Below are 16,125 nucleotides of genomic sequence, written 5' to 3' on the forward strand. Positions count from 1 at the left end.
GACTAGCTAAGTGTATTTAAACTTCTCTTTGTAATGAAGATGTTATGGATACGATATTTAGTAATAGATGCTGACAGAGAAAGAGGAAATAAGTGCTGTTGTATAATATTATGTCTACATTATTGTTACATATCTAAAAATGTTTTGTGGGCGTGCCTGTGCCTCTCGATCCCTGTCTCTCTTAGAACCTCCCGTGACTACTTATTGGCTCGGGGAGATGTCAATCATCATGTAGCTTTGACCTATCCGCTGCCAATGAACTTCAGCCAGCAGATATAAAACGCCAGGAAAAGAAGCGAAAAGGACTTCCTGAACATTCCTTTGATGTTGTTGCCATGTTACTCATTATTTATGTTGAATGTGCTATACTGTTACCTTAATATTGAAGTCGTGTTTCCTCTCTGAGTCTTAGGAGCTTTAACTCCTTTTGTTTATTCTGTTATACCAGAGGAAGTGGGACAGGTAAGATGTCGTGTGACTTCCATTGTACCACACATAGGTAACTCAATGTTAAATACATTAGGTAAGAGGTGTACGCCCCCCGCTGTGTGTTTCTGTTTAATAGCTTAAAGTAGGAAGTATCGGCACTCTGCGATGAAAACTTTCTTTTCTTGTTTATTTTCCTTAGTTAGGTTAGAGGTTTAAAACAGTTAGTATTGGTTTTGTTATTTTTCTTTATTTACTTTGGCATCACTAATGTCTCATTTTCTCTTGGGTTTATATTTTATATTTTGTTTGAATTGTCCATTTACCTTTCTCACCTGTATATAATAAAGCACACATTTTATTGTTATTTCATGTCCCTGCATTCTTCTTTTTGCTTACTACACCCACAAATATTACCACAACCATAAATGCTACTACTTACCCTAGACAACTTTTAAAAGGTCGTAACAATTAATGGGGTCTGGGATCTTTATCAAAGTAATTCTTTGGTAATTGTGGTAATTTTGTGGTTGTGTGTGGCAATGCTTTAGTTGGAGTATGTGGCAGCATAGGAGTCGCTCATGCGGTTTAGTAGTGTTTTGGTTTGAGTGGTTTGTCATTATGGAAAAGTTTAACTTGGAAGATTTTGTAACTAGTCCATCTGTAAAACAGATTGAATTATGCACTAAGCAGGATTTGATGAAGATAGCGGATAATTTCAGTAAACTGTCTCGTAAAAAAGAGTTAAAACGAATGTTAATCTTGCGTTTGAACGAGTTGCAGGTTTGGCCTACGTCAAACATGGAAATTGGTGTTGACGACATGTGTGGTGTTGCTAATGAGCAGTTCAGTTCTGGGGAGGAGGATAAGTGGAGTGGGGGAGCTGATGCTGAAGCAGAGGCCGAAGCTATGGCTGGCTTACCACCGTTTGATCCATTAACACCCAGGTTTGTTGGTTCATGGGAAGGAGCACGACTAAAAGTCTGTATGGCCTGTTTGCACTATGAAACGCAAGAGAGAGCCCAGACACGCGAAGCTGAATTGAACTTGAAACTGGAAATACAAAAGCTGGAAATCGAGACCCAGAAGCAGGTGAAGCTGAAGCTTGAGTTAGATGCAGTAAAAAACTGCTACTGGCTCAACTGTACAGCCGGACCTCGCTCAAGCCCATTTTCCTTCACTGCAAGGTGGTTTGTCACCCGACAATTTTGACGAGAGTAAACACATTGCACTTGTTTCTCTTCATAGGCCTAAGGAGGTCTGGTCATTACTTTTGCAATGTAGGTTATTTGGCAAAGCGCAAGAAGTTTGTTCTACATTATCAAATTGAAGAGAGTCTGAAATATGAATCTGTAAAATCTGTTATCTTGTGAGCATGTGAGTTGGTCCCGGAGGCTTATAGGCAATGTTTTAGGAAACACAAAAAGAGCCTTACACAAACATTTGTGTAATTTACAAGGGAGAAGCGAGTGTTGTTCGATAAATGGTGTTCTGCTAGTAAGGCAAATGATTTTGACTCTCTTACGGGTCGCCGTGCCGTGAAGACAAAGTGACCACTAGGGGATGACCCAGAAACAAGCTTCAATTCAACTTTAAAGCATCAAATCCTCCAAAAACATGAAAAAACCTATTTACCTAGTAAAGTTTATACTCTCAATAATTTTTTAAGCCCACACACAAAGCACAATATGATTCACAGCCTTCATACAATTAGAAAAAAAATTGACAAAACTGACCTAGGTGGCGCTAGACCGGTTTTTCCCTTACCTTTAGACGCGTCTCTTTCTTCACCGGGGTAATATATTCCAACACAAATAATCCACAAAAATCCACACAGGTCCAAGGAATTGAAATCTGTAAGCCTTTTATCCAAAACGCTCTGGTCTCGCCGCAGATATTCCGTTAGTGTTCTGAAAACTGGAAACAGAAGTGCGCCATCATCTCGTTTTGCCGCTCTAACTCCTAATTGGGATATTCAAAAATTCAAAGTCTACGTCATTTTTATAGCCCAGGTCCTAACGAATCAAATAAGCCCTCATTTGTGCCAATCGGTGCTTGTATGGCAGAGATAGACGGCTGGGAAGCCAATGGTGGCATGACCTCATTTTTTGGGAACCTGCATTTGACTGACAATTACTCCTTCCAATAGCAATGAAATGGGCTGGGACCTATACAGCTGTTTAGCCAATAAGCAGACGATTCCAACGGTATATGACATGCCGTATGTTCTTTGACTGTGTCTGCGTGAACTGGATGCGCAGAAGAACTCTTGCGTAATCCCTGACCTTTTGTCCCTCTCACAGCTCAGGGTGTCAAGTTACAGGCCTGTTTTCACACCAGAGTGATAGAGAGAGAGTCTAGGCTTATTTATGGCTTGTCAGACTGAGCCTGCAGCCTTTTATTTCAAAGTTATATAGTAAACAAGTACACAAAAACGCTGCACCAGACGACCAGGGCCGTAGAAAAATATTCATATAAAATCCATTTTTGGGTCTTTTGACTTGAAATATTTTTTGGTGAAAGCCAAGACATGTGGCTATGACTCTCAGTTGTTATTTGGTCCCTAACATGTTCCAGAAAAATAAGATTAATCAGTTTATCAGGTAAACAACCCAGGCAGACATGAAAACCTGCATTCTAACCCCTGTAACTTTGTGCCAGTAAGGCCTAGAATCAATCTGAAACTAGTTTCTGAAACTAGAGAATCTCTTCTTTCAAATGAGACCAGGCCCCTGTGTGTCAAAGTATGTGGGAGCTGTACCACTTTTTGTTGGGCAAGTCATATAGGCGGAGATCCTTAAGAGGTTTAAGAGAGTTGATGTTGCTGGAAGAGTTTAAGGGATGTTTAGCTGAACGTGTAATAGTGTATCTTAACGAGCAGAAAGTTAATACTTTATCACACGCAGCTGTACTCGCCGCTGTAACTCACAAGAATGTATTTTCTTCTACAAGTCCTGAAAAGTTACAGACTGACAGTTCAACATCTCAAACGTCATGTCAAAAATTTATCGCCGGTTTGTTAAAGTGTTAAAGTCTGCGGTCGATGTACAGTCTGCAGAGAAAATTGACGAAAGTTACCAGCCATTTGTGTCGAAGGAGTTAATATCTCTGTCTGAAAAAAGTGAGGACCAGGAAGAAATAAAAATACTCAGGGATACTGGTGTTATGGAATCTTTTATTGTGGCAGATAATTTACAATTATCTGATGATACCTTCCGTGGCTCTAGTATGATTGTACAGGGCATTGAGATGAGTTACATGGAGGTTCCGCTCCATTGGCTGCACTTACAGAGTTAATTGTGTACTGATTTTGTAAGAGTTGCTGTGTGTCCTTCACTTGATGTGAAAGGTGTTGATTGTATTCTCAGTATTGACCTAGCAGGTGGAAAGATCATGCCTGTTATTGAAGTTGTTGATAAACCAGATGCTCTGTGTGACTCCGAAATACTGTCTGAAAATCAAGCATCGTGTTAGTTCAGGCAGGCCACGCAGTAAGCTGCATCAGCTGCTAATCAGCTGTCCACAAGGGGTACCAATCCAGCACGACCTCCGTAATTTCCCTCCTTTAAATCCTCGCCTTCGAGTGCACCTACGCATCGTTACTGCTGCGATCCAACACCCTCCTCCGTTCACGACTCCTCCAGCCAGAACCTGTCGCCAACCCCGATTACATTCTTCACATAAAAAAATCCACACCTCGCGCAATTTCGGTTCTGATTCTGAGATGTAATGGGAGGTCTATTCATTCCCCAGCACTGCCTCCCCGCCCTGTCCTGCATGTGCACGGATAGGCGTGTGGGAAAATTCTCCCAGAACAGAACCATCGCTAACCTTCATTTACAAAGTCATCCTGACTGAACTTACCCTGATGATTTTCCAGCCTGCGCCGTTAGGCGTGCCCAATCGCGCAGAATCGGTGATGTAGTGGATATATCTAGCTCATTTATGTGTCCACTGTTGTCAGGTGATGCATCATTGGATATGAATCTTGAACCAAATAATCATTCAAAGACCGAAGACCTAGGTGAGATAATGTCAGATGCAGAAATACTTGAATTGCCAAGGTCACATGAGAAAATTTTAACTGGGCAGAAAGAGGATAAAACTCTTGTTACTTGTTTTAATTCTGCTATTTTCCTTGATGTGGCTAAGGATAAGAAATGTTCTTCCTGGATAATGACTTACTGATGTGAAAGTGGTATTCTAATGCTGATGAGATTTTAGACTGGAATGTTGTGTATCAAATTGTGATTCCGTTTTCCTATCATCAACATGTCTTGGCTGCTCATTTAGGAGTTACCAAGACACATGATCGGATTTTGAGACACTATTTTTTTTGGCCTGGGCTAAAGAAAAATGTTGTTCACTATTGCCGTACTATTGGATTAATGGAAAGCCAAATCAGAGAATTTCACCCGCTCCTTTATCTTCTATACCTGCGATGGGAGAACCGTTCGAACATGTGTTGGTAGACTGTGTTGGTCCAGTACCAAAAATGAAGTCTGAAAATCAGTTTTTATTAACTGTTATGGTTATGGCCACCTGATTTCCCGAGGCGATTCCGCTAAGAAAAATTACTGCACCTGTTGTTAGTAAATTCTCCAGTTCAGACTTCCAAAAATAATACAGACTGCTTGCGTCATTTGTATTCAACATATTTACATGTTTAACATACCCACATCAAAAAACTTGTCAAACCACACAAATATATACATAAATTCACCTCCAAATGACTTCCATGAGCATAGGCATGAATATATGGCAAATGGGCATTAAGTCTGAAACAGTCCAGTAAACAGACTTATCTGAAGATGAACAAGAATGTGTAGGTTGATGAGGAGGATAATAATGTTCCAACTTTTATCCCTCTTTTGGCGCTAAGGCCCGTGACATAGAATCCAACTAAATCCCAGAGAGAGTTTCTTCAGTCAAGTAAGCAGCCTTTCCTCATATATTGACCATCTTACTGCAACTCAGAGAATAAACATTGTAAAATTGCTCAGTGATTTTAAATGTTTCTATGCAAACAAATGTTCTGAAACATGACATTAATGTGAACGGTGCTCGACCCAAAAATCAACATGCCTACCGGGTAAGTTCATTGAAACAATCTGTTATACGGAAGGAGGTAGAGTATTTGCTGGAAAACGATTTAAAGCCGAGTTGCAGTCCCTGGTGTTCTCCGTGTCTATTGGTTCTAAAACCTCACAGCACATTCAGATTTTGTACAGATTACCATAAAGTAAATGCTGTGACTGTACTGGACAGTTACCCGTTACCTCGCATGGAGGACTGTGTTGATAACATTGGGTCTGCACGTTTCGTTACAAAGCTTGATATGCTGAAAGGAAACTGGCAAGTTCCGCTCACCTCACAAGCTTCAGCTATTTCAGCTTTTGTAACAGCAGATAACTTTCTGCAATATACACACACACACACACACACACACACACATATATATATATATATATATATATATATATATATATATATATATATATATATATATATATATATGATGGCTTTCGGTTTAAGGAACACTTTCCAACATCTCGTTAGCATTGTTTTCTGTGATATGCCAAATCTCGATGATCTGCTATTGTATTCGTTGAGTTGGAAAGAACACATTTGTCTGTTGAGAACTGTATCTGAATGACTGATGAAAGCAAACTTAACGCTTAATTTAGCAAAAAGCTTTGTAAGAATTTTTCGACTGTAGTGAGTCCTGTTACTTCACTACTTAGACCGTTGAAATCTTATATGTGGTCTGCTGAGAGCATGCTTTTGAGTTCAGTTAAAACTTTGATGTGTAATGCACCTGTTTTAATGTCACCTGATTGTACAAAATCTTTTAAACTAGAGGTGGATGCAAGCTCCATGGGTGCTGGTGCTGTTCTTATTCAAGAGGCTGAGATTGGAATCGAACATCCAATTAGTTATTATTCTCAAAAGTTTAATAAACATCAGCTAAATTATTCAACGATTGAAAAAGAAGCCCTTGCTTTACTGCTCGCGTTACAACACTTTGAGGTTTACCTTGAATCCAGTAGTTTACCAGTTGTGGTCTACAGTCTTGTGTTTTTAACTCGTATGTACAACAGAAATCAGTGCTTAATGCAAACATAGGAAGGGTTCGGAGAATGTCGTGGCTGATGCTCTCTCGAGAGTACAGATGGGTATAATATTTATGTTGTTTTCACAAACAAGTCTCTAAATATGTTTTGTGGGAGTGCCAGTGCTTTTGTATGTTTTTGTATGCCACCCCCTGTATGTTTTGTTTAATAGCTTAGAGAAGGGAAGTATATGGTGCTCTGCACTGAAGACTTTCTATTCTTGTTTATTTTCCTTAGTTAGGTTAGAGGTTTAAAACAGTTAGTATTGGTTTTGTTATTTTTCTTCATTTACTTTGGCATCACTAATGTCTCATTTTCTCTTAGGTTTATATTTAGTTTGAATTGTCCATTTATCTCCTTTCTCACCTGTATATAATAAATCACACATTCCATTGTTATTTCATGTCCCTGCATTCTTCTTTTTGCTTACTACACCCACAAAAATTACCACAACCATAAATGTTACTCCTTACCCTAGACAACATTTAAAAGGTCGTAACAATTATACTTCACCTCTGTGTACCTTTTGGACATTTCTATATTCATTGTACTTCTTTTGTGCTGTTGGTACTTTGTCAAAGTAGCTGCAGTTGTAACACTTTACACTGTGCTGTTGACTGAACCAGAGTTGTGCATGGATGTAATGATGGGCCGGGAACAGAAGACGCTGAATCTGTATGCAGAGATTTAATGAGAAGGCAAACATTCCAAAACAGTAGGCAAAGGGAAAGTCAAAAAACAGGCAAGAAATTCCGAAAAGCAGAGCGCAAAATCCGTGTGGCAAACAAATCTGACAAACAGATTCCAAACACAATAAATTTGAAAAAGGGCAAAATACAGCAAGACAAACATTGGAGAAGCAAGGTAATGCAAGGAAAACACTAATATTACATTGCATTAAACAATAGCACAAGGTTTCCTCTGGTGGGCTGGAGGGGAAAATCAGGTATTGCTGTAACAATGGGGTTATTCTTCTTCACTAAATCTACACTTCTGTTTAGTGAAAGTGGTTTTAGTTTGATGACAAATTAGCCCTGCATGTTTGTGATGTATGTTTGTGATGTGGAACACAAAACACAGACATACACTAAAACACAAACTTGAAATGTACTTTTATTTGCTACTGTAGGAAACTGGCAGCAGTCGTTACGATCCATATCATTACACATTAAAGAAACAAGTGCTCAGAAATCCCAGGTATAGAAACCATCAACATTTCATTATGCAGACATCCTGATAACACACTCAAAGAACAAAGAACTGAAAAAAAATATATATATAAATATATATATATATATATATATATGATATAGTTATAGTGATATAGTGATATGATATAGTTCTTTATTCTTACAAAGCAGACATAAAACAGTAAAATGTGCAAACCAACACACTGTAGTTTAAACATCAGGTTAATAGATTTCACCTACATTACCCAGAAACCCCATTATTAATAAAAACTGTCAGTAATAATAATAATAATAATAATAATAATAATAATAATAATAATAATAATAATAATAGTAATAATATTGTGTAGAAGAGTATAAATTAGACATTGCTGTAGATCAGCTGATGCTGGACACAGATGATGGACCACAACTTGTCTTCAGTCTTCATGTTTAATAAAACAAATCTTTAAACAAAAACCAAAAAAACAATTTTAAATGTGATATCAAAAAAGCGCAGAAAAACGCAAGCATACAAAAACACTGTGACTAACCATCATAGGTAGAGCAGATGAAGTTGAGCTTCTGGCTCTCAGGCAGCTCGATCCACTTCTGCTCTCCTCCAGACTGCACTGCTCCGCTTCTCTTCTCATGACTACAGTCTTCATTCCAGGTCCCATTCCCTGGTGCCCAGCTCTGATAGCAGATTATTGATCCAACAACCCAGAACCAGACACGCCGGGCGCAGTCGTGACGCAGGCCGAGCCACACGTGTTCAGTGGAGGCGTTTTGAGTCACTTCCTTCACCCAGAGCTGCATCTCCTCGGTGCGCACTGACACCAGGTCATGATGATGGTTCCTGCAGTATGTCAGAGCTTCCCACCAGGTCAGGTTCTTCTTAATCAGGATCAGTTTATCTGTAAAAAAAGAGGCAGCATTCAATAAAAGCTAAAGTGAATATTTACAACCCAATAGATTTTCATCTTTTATTTAGCCGAAGATTTAAACAGGAATCTGGATATAATATTCTGAAAATATTGTTAATATGAATATTATGTCCTGCAAATTTTATTAAAAAGTTTAATTATCTCTCTCATATCCATTTGTGATTGTATTTATAAAACAAAGTGTATTGTATACAGTTCATGATAATACAAAACAGCATCAGGAATCTTTAATAAATTAAAAAATTTTATCCACATCATTTAACTCACTCTCATGGCAGATGAACGGGAGTTTTTCTGTGCAGTTCACATCAGTCCAGTAACGTTGCTCAGACTCAGACACTGCAGCACAGATCAAACTTCCACTGGGTTTGTCAGATCTCCAGTATCTGAATGTGGAGTTACTCTGATCTGACCAATTCCAGGAGTCATAAAACAGACCGATCCAAACACCTGTATAGGCTAAAACATTAACCACACTCCAAATCTTGTCATTCTCAGTTTGGTTCCTCGCACTGGTCAGGTCGGTGTAATTCTCTCTGCAGTAGGTCTGAGCATCGTACCAGCTCTTTTTATCACTAATATATACATATTTACTAGTGTTGATGTTCTTTTCTGAAAAAAAAAACAAAAACAACCAAACATGCAGTTAACACAATGAACAGCTCATTCATGACTTTATTAGATTTTTGCATCTTATGTCAATAAAAGAACTTTAACAAAAAAGTGAAGGAGAAGAAAAATCAAGAAAAATAACACAATTAGAGACATAATTTTAGATTAGATTTTCATTACTGTAACATAATTAATTATAATTACTTTTTATTAACATCTCTTACCTTCATAACATACAAAAGGATTCAATATTTCACATGGGAAGTCATTCCATAATGTAGGGTTGTTATAATATCCCACACAATACTCAATTCCAAAAGCATTATTTGGTTCTCCACTGTCCCAGTTTGTGTAAGTGACTCCGTCTCTGTAGAAAGTTTGGTCTTCCAGAGACCACAGCCATCTCCCAGGTCCTGCTCTCTGTAGACCAATCCAAGCTTTCTTTGCATTTTCCTTCATCAGTGTGTGATTCAGCTTCTTCATCTCTCCCATGTTGCTGATGGTTGCCAGATCAGTGTATTTCTCTCTGCAGTAAGTCTGAGCTTCACTCCAAGTTTTATTCTCATTCACAAAGTGATAGTGATGAGGAATATATGCTCCTATACCACATACTACTGTGAAAAACATAAGAAAGAGACGTGTTATTGCATGATGTTATGATAAGATTTTTAAAATGTTATCTCTTACTTTCAAAATCAGTTTTATTTTATTTTTATTCCCTGGAATAACAGACCAACCCTTCACGTTATTATAGTCTCATGGTTTTAAGGTTCTTAAATGTTCTAGGTAAAATATGCCAGGTAAAAGTTCCACCATGAAACATTGTACTCTTTCTAAACAAAAGTGGCTTTTTAAATCTCTCTTTTTTTCACTCGGTAACTTTTCTATTTTGTGGAATCAGAAACAGAAACTAAAGCATGACAAAATGTATTATAATATAACATTAGCTAAGCAGCTAGAAATGAATTCAAGTTGTTCAACATCAACATGATCATTTAATCCATGAAAAATGGACAAATGTTTCTTGTGCGATTCTTTATTTTGTTTGTAATCAGATCATCAAATGTCTCTTTACACTTCATAATAAAACACTTGTGTCTCTGTTTATGTTTCATTCAGCTTGGAATCACCCTAAGTGATGCTGTTATTAGAAAGATTACAGTCTGCTTTTTGTAGATTTATGTGAAATATTCATGAGGTCAGGTGCATATTAAGTATATTAAGTTAAATATATGTTAGAAAGCTTCCTTGAGAATAGACCTCATGATTAGGATCTCACAGAACACAACAAGGTTTGTTAAGCTCACAGCTAATGTCATGTTCCTGTTTGGAGTTTTATTTAAATATGACAAATAGTGACCATGCACAAAACTGTGTTGTAAAAGCAGGGCATGGCTTTTAAAATGGCTTCAGATAAATATAGTCTGATGTCTGTGTTTGTGCTAAGACGGAAGTATCGGACTTTCACCACCGGTGCATCAGCAGATTTTTTCACCCACTTTTATAAAGAGAAAAAATAATGTTCAAACTTGTTTCAAACTGAAACTAAAGAGTAAATACAAGAATTGGCATCAAAATAAAGTCATGTATAGCCCCACATTCACAGAGTCTGTCATTTTCTTTTAAATAACACACACACACATACGCACACACACACACACACACACACACACACACACACACACACACACACACACACACACACACAGACAGTGTACATTGTGTACACACTGACCTGAGAAGAGCAGAGTCACTGAAACGAGGTGAACCATATCTGTAAAGAAATTGTCAAAAAAACATTTCCAACATTACAGCTTATGAATTAACAATCTGACTCTTTCTGTGTTCTGTTATCAGTTATATTACTGTAGTAAAGTTATTAATTCACCAGTGTCTCTCTCTCTCTCTCTCTCTCTCTCTCTCTCTCTCTCTCTCTCTCTCTCTCTCTCCTCTCTCTCTCTCTTTCTCTCTTTAAAAATGAGCAAGAAACTATAAAGAATAAAATCTTCACCATGACTGTTACCAAACACAGACAGATAAGATGTCTTTCATAAATGTCCCTGTGAGAGCTGTTACTATGGAAACAATAATACATTAGAAAATTAATATCTAAATATCAATAAATACATGAATAAATAGATTTCCGTACCTCATGTATGTCATGTACTCCACACTGGGTGTGTGTTACGAGTGTTCTTCTTTTTTTCACCTCACTTTGTGCACCTGAACATAACAAACCTCTTGTTATACAGTATTACTGTCCTCTTTCAATCCCACCCATCACTTTACATATTCCCTTAGGTACAGATGTTATCTCAGTATCTGCTATTCATCAGAGTTTTGCTGTTGCAGTGACAATGTTGTTATGTGTTTTTTTTTTTTGGAACATATTTGAATATATCCGTGTGAGATGTTTATATGTACAGAATAAATTCTGCAGGATTTTCCCCTGAATTTGGATAAACAAAAGACAGGTGAACAGAAAGAGTTGAATGTAAAGGATGGAGAATGTGAACTTGGTTCTAATTCTTATTATATTGGCTTGAACAACCCAAAATTCTGTTTTGCTTCATTACCTTTTTTTTTAGACAATTAATTTCTAAATTTTAATCATTCTACAGCTTTTAACCTACTTGCACCAAACACAGGTAAGTTGTTCATCTATCTATCTATCTATCTATCTATCTATCTATCTATCTATCTATCTATCTATCTATCTATCTATCTATCTATCTATCTATCTATATATATATATATACCCTAAAAATAATACATTGGCTCAACTCAAAAAAATTAAGGTAACAATTTGCATGTATCTTTTTAAGTAACTTCAACTCAGTCATTATTAAGTAGACATCATGAACCTTTTATAGTTAGACTAACCCAATTTGTTTAGTACAACCAACATGAATTGACTTAACCTCTAAGAGCTTAATTAAGACTGAAACAACTTAATTTTAATTTCAAAGTTTGTGATATTAAGTGGTCAAATTACATAATTTAAGTTATTCTAACTTCTTTATTTTGTCCATGCAAATTGTTACCTTAATTTTTTGAGTACAAGTAACTTATTTCACTTCAATCAGAAGAAATAACACAGCAATTCCAGTTTTATGATGAAACTGGTTTATTATAAAACCAATGTCACCTTATGTCCAAAAGGTTTTTTTATAATACTTGGACGAAAAGATAATTATCCAGGACTCAAGTATTTTTCAAGTAAAGTCAAGTAAAGAATCGAGTATTTTTCTTAGTAAGCTGGTAGTTTATTTGTTCTGATATGTACCTAAAATAATAATAATAAATCACAGGAAACGTGAAAAATTAATTCCAGCAACAGACACAATTGCCAGATTATTGGTCCACCTAGCTGAAACTAAAAGTTCTCTTCCTTTTTTTTTAATATTATTGCAAAGTATAAAATTTTACCTTCATCACATAAACTACAGCCCCCATAAAGTCTCAAACAAATACAACACTGTAACCTTCATGTAAAAAGTTGTCAAAATTACAGCTGCTGTATGTGTATGCACAACAAAAAGTTTACATGAAACATTTCAGAAAGACAACAGTTTTTTCTTTACAGTTTTTTTGGATTGCTTAAGCACGATTTTCAAAACAGGGCCCGTGTTTTCAAAACACTACACACAATTAGCACAACCACACACACAATTAGCAAAACACTACAGATCCCTTGCATAATTAAACACTCTTGTAAAAACTATACACTTCTGTTTAAAAACCGCACTTTGTTACCATATGAAACACACACGTTTCACATTACTATACTCTGTTTGCACGAGTTACACTCTGTTGTGATAAACCTAAAACACGTTTAGCACTTTTACTTCCCTATGATTAGAGTAGGCTACCATCAATAAAGTACAAATATAATGTAAATTCACCAAACACTACACAAGACCAATGTTGCAGACTGAAGAAACTCATTTATTTGTCAACACGCCCAAAATGTTCACATGTACTGTAAGTTTATGGTAAAAAATACAAAAAAAACTAGACATTGTCTGTTCGCCTAGCTGGATCTGGCCAGAAAATTACATCAACATCGCAGGCAATTTTGTCATTAGTAAGACACCTTGGAAAGAAACATAGTGAATGATGAATCCATCCTTGCATTGCTGCTACCTCCATCTGGTCACAGGCCTCCTCCATGGCTTGGATGAGGGGTACCTCAGCCTGGAGACGGAGATCATAGACCTTCCACCGCCATGCTGAGAAAAACTCTTCTATAGGGTTGAGGAATGGAGAGTATGGTGGAAGATAGAGGATGGTGAAATGTGGATGTTGCTTAAACCAGTTGTTAACCAGAGCAGAGCGGTGGAAAGACACATTGTCCCAGACAACAAAATATATCATATGATTGATTTGATTTGCTGCTGTTATCTTGTCCAATTGGTCCAAGAATGTAAGTATGAGTGTTGTGTTGTAAGGGCCCATATGGGCATGGCGGTGGAGGACTCCATCTGTGTAATGGCTGCACAGAGTGTTATATTACCCCCACGTTGCCCTGGGACATTGACTATAGCCCTGAGGCCAATGATGTTTCTTCTCCTTCTTCGTGTTCTCGTCAGGTTGAACCCAGCCTCATCAACGTATATGAACTCATGCTGGATCTCCTGTCCATCCATTCGTAAAACTCTCTGAGGAACAATGTCATGCAAAATTGTGTAGTTCAGTGTAGATATGATGTTGATATGATGATATTTTTACAATACACTGTACCTATTTTCCAGTCGAAATGTTATCACACTTGCCACTGTGTATCGGCTTAGATTTGGCTGTACTCGCAGTCCAGCCTCCCTCAGCGTCAGGCCGTGGGTGACAACGTGGTCAACCAGTGTTGCGCGGATCTCATTTGTCAGATTCGGTCCTCTTTGAGCACCTTCTTGTCTTCCTCTTGCTCTACCTCTACCTCTACCTCTACCTCCAGCATGGCCTCCATCTCTTCCTCTTCCTCTGTTGATTCCTCCTCTGTTGATTCCTCTTCCTCGCCTTCCTCCTCCTCCTTCTCGTTCTGCTCGTTCTCCTCCTCGTATTACTCTTTCTCTGACTCTTTACATTGTGCTTGAAGACCTATGAACTCACCTGCTGCTTTTTATATTCAATTCAAGTTCAATTCAATTCAAGTTTAATTGTATAGCGCTTTTTACAATAGAAATTGTCTCAAAGCAGCTTTACAGAACATAAGCATAGAACAGAAGTAAAACATATATTGTAGTGATTATACACCTGATTGGTGTGTCTACAATTAAGCAAACAAGTGTTTGCACACCTGATGACTGTGTTGACCCGACTGGTTGGACGGTGCAGTAATTTGACAGTCAGTGCTTTGGTATTGCATGGAAGTGACTTCATGATAGATTTTTGTGTGTAATGTATGTTAAGTGTGTTTAGTGTTTTGCAAATCACTGTGTGTAGAGTTTTGCAGCAAGTGTGCGGTTGACAATGTGCTTATAGTGCAAATATGGGCTGATGTTTTGCCTCTTGAGTGTAAGGTTTTGCTAATAGTGTACTACTTTTAATTTTAGTGTGTAAGCAATCAAAAAAAAACTGTAAAGTCATTAGAGATCTTCCTCCTTTTCTCCAAGATATACTATTAAGGAACGTATAGCAGTCTCGAATCATCTTGTAAAGAAACAGGACATTAATGGACACAGGAGTTAAATCTTAGGATACACTGCAAGAAATATTCAGACCTTTTAAACTCATGACTTGACAGCAAAAGCTTATAAAGAAATATAAAAGAATTATACATTGTATAAAAAATTGTAGTCTTAAGTGTTGCTGACTAATGAATCTTTTCAAATTGTGTTTAAGTTGGCCTACTGACTAAACTATTACAAAAAACTAAAAATTACAAACTTAAAGAAATGTGTCCGCTGCCTATCCATCAAACATAATGCAGCAGATTGTATATGAAAGAAAAATAAAAACTCAAATGTTGTAAAGGAAAATTTACAAAAAGCTCAAAGTTTACAAGGTTACAAGATGGATCAACTGTGAAAACGTAAGCATCAGCACAGCAGATACAAATGGCGTGCACACACATTGTCATGGTAGGTAGTGTGCTTAAATTAACTTGCTTATTATTTAACTATTTAACTTGTTAACGGTTTATGTATGTATGCATGTATGTATGTGTGTGTCTGTATGTGTGTGTATGCATGTATATGTGTGTGTGTGTGTGTATGTATGTGTGTGTGTATGTATGTATGTATGTATGTATGTGTGTGTGTGTGTGTGTGTGTGTGTGTGTTTGTGTGTGTATGTATATATATATGTGTGTGTGTGTGTGTGTGTGTGTGTGTGTGTGTGTGTGTGTGTGTATTTATGTATGTATGTGTGTGTGTGTGTGTATGTATGTGTGTGTATGTATGTATGTATGTATGTATATATGTATGTATATGTGTGTGTATGTATGTATGTGTATGTATATGTGTGTGTGTGTTTGTGTATGTGTGTATGTGTGTATGCGTGTGTATGTACGTATGTACATGTATGTATGTATGTATGTATGTATGTATGTATGTATGTGTGTATGTATGCGTGTGTGTGTGTATGTATGTGTGTGTATGTACATGTACGTATGTACGTGTATGTATGTATGCGTGTGTGTGTGTGTGTGTGTGTGTATGCGTGTCTGTCTGTCTGTCTGTCTGTCTGTCTGTGTCTGTCTGTCTGTCTTAATCAACCCAGTGTAAACTTTAAAATCAGACGACACTAAACATGTTCGATGTCAAATAACATCATTCAGCTGCCATTGTAAAACAAAACCTAAAGTCTATTTTGAACACACAGCTTGCTAAAAAGCTATAATTTTAGAATCAAAGAACTAGC

At 37.2% G+C, this 16,125-nt stretch overlaps 1 protein-coding gene across 2 annotated transcripts; it reads right to left on the minus strand.

Annotated features, from left to right (window-relative positions):
• Positions 1 to 7,849: 7,849 nt before the first annotated feature.
• On the minus strand, positions 7,850 to 11,539 carry LOC113637191 (macrophage mannose receptor 1-like). Of its 2 annotated transcripts, none has more exons than XM_027137733.2 (6): positions 11,417 to 11,539; positions 11,003 to 11,041; positions 9,492 to 9,878; positions 8,923 to 9,267; positions 8,263 to 8,625; positions 7,850 to 8,175 (listed from the first exon to the last, which is right to left on the minus strand). In XM_027137733.2, exons 2-6 carry the CDS (start codon positions 11,037 to 11,039, stop codon positions 8,162 to 8,164), a joined length of 1,146 nt encoding a protein of 381 aa, XP_026993534.2. In that variant the 5' UTR covers positions 11,040 to 11,041; positions 11,417 to 11,539; the 3' UTR covers positions 7,850 to 8,161. The 2 variants fall into 2 exon arrangements, with proteins under 2 accessions (XP_026993534.2, XP_026993525.2); XM_027137724.2 differs by having other exon boundaries at positions 7,851 to 8,175; positions 9,492 to 9,881.
• Between the last annotated feature and the right edge of the window lie 4,586 nt (positions 11,540 to 16,125).

Source organism: Tachysurus fulvidraco, chromosome 18 (genome assembly GCF_022655615.1).
Source record: "Tachysurus fulvidraco isolate hzauxx_2018 chromosome 18, HZAU_PFXX_2.0, whole genome shotgun sequence".
Classification (NCBI taxonomy): Eukaryota; Metazoa; Chordata; class Actinopteri; order Siluriformes; family Bagridae; genus Tachysurus; species Tachysurus fulvidraco.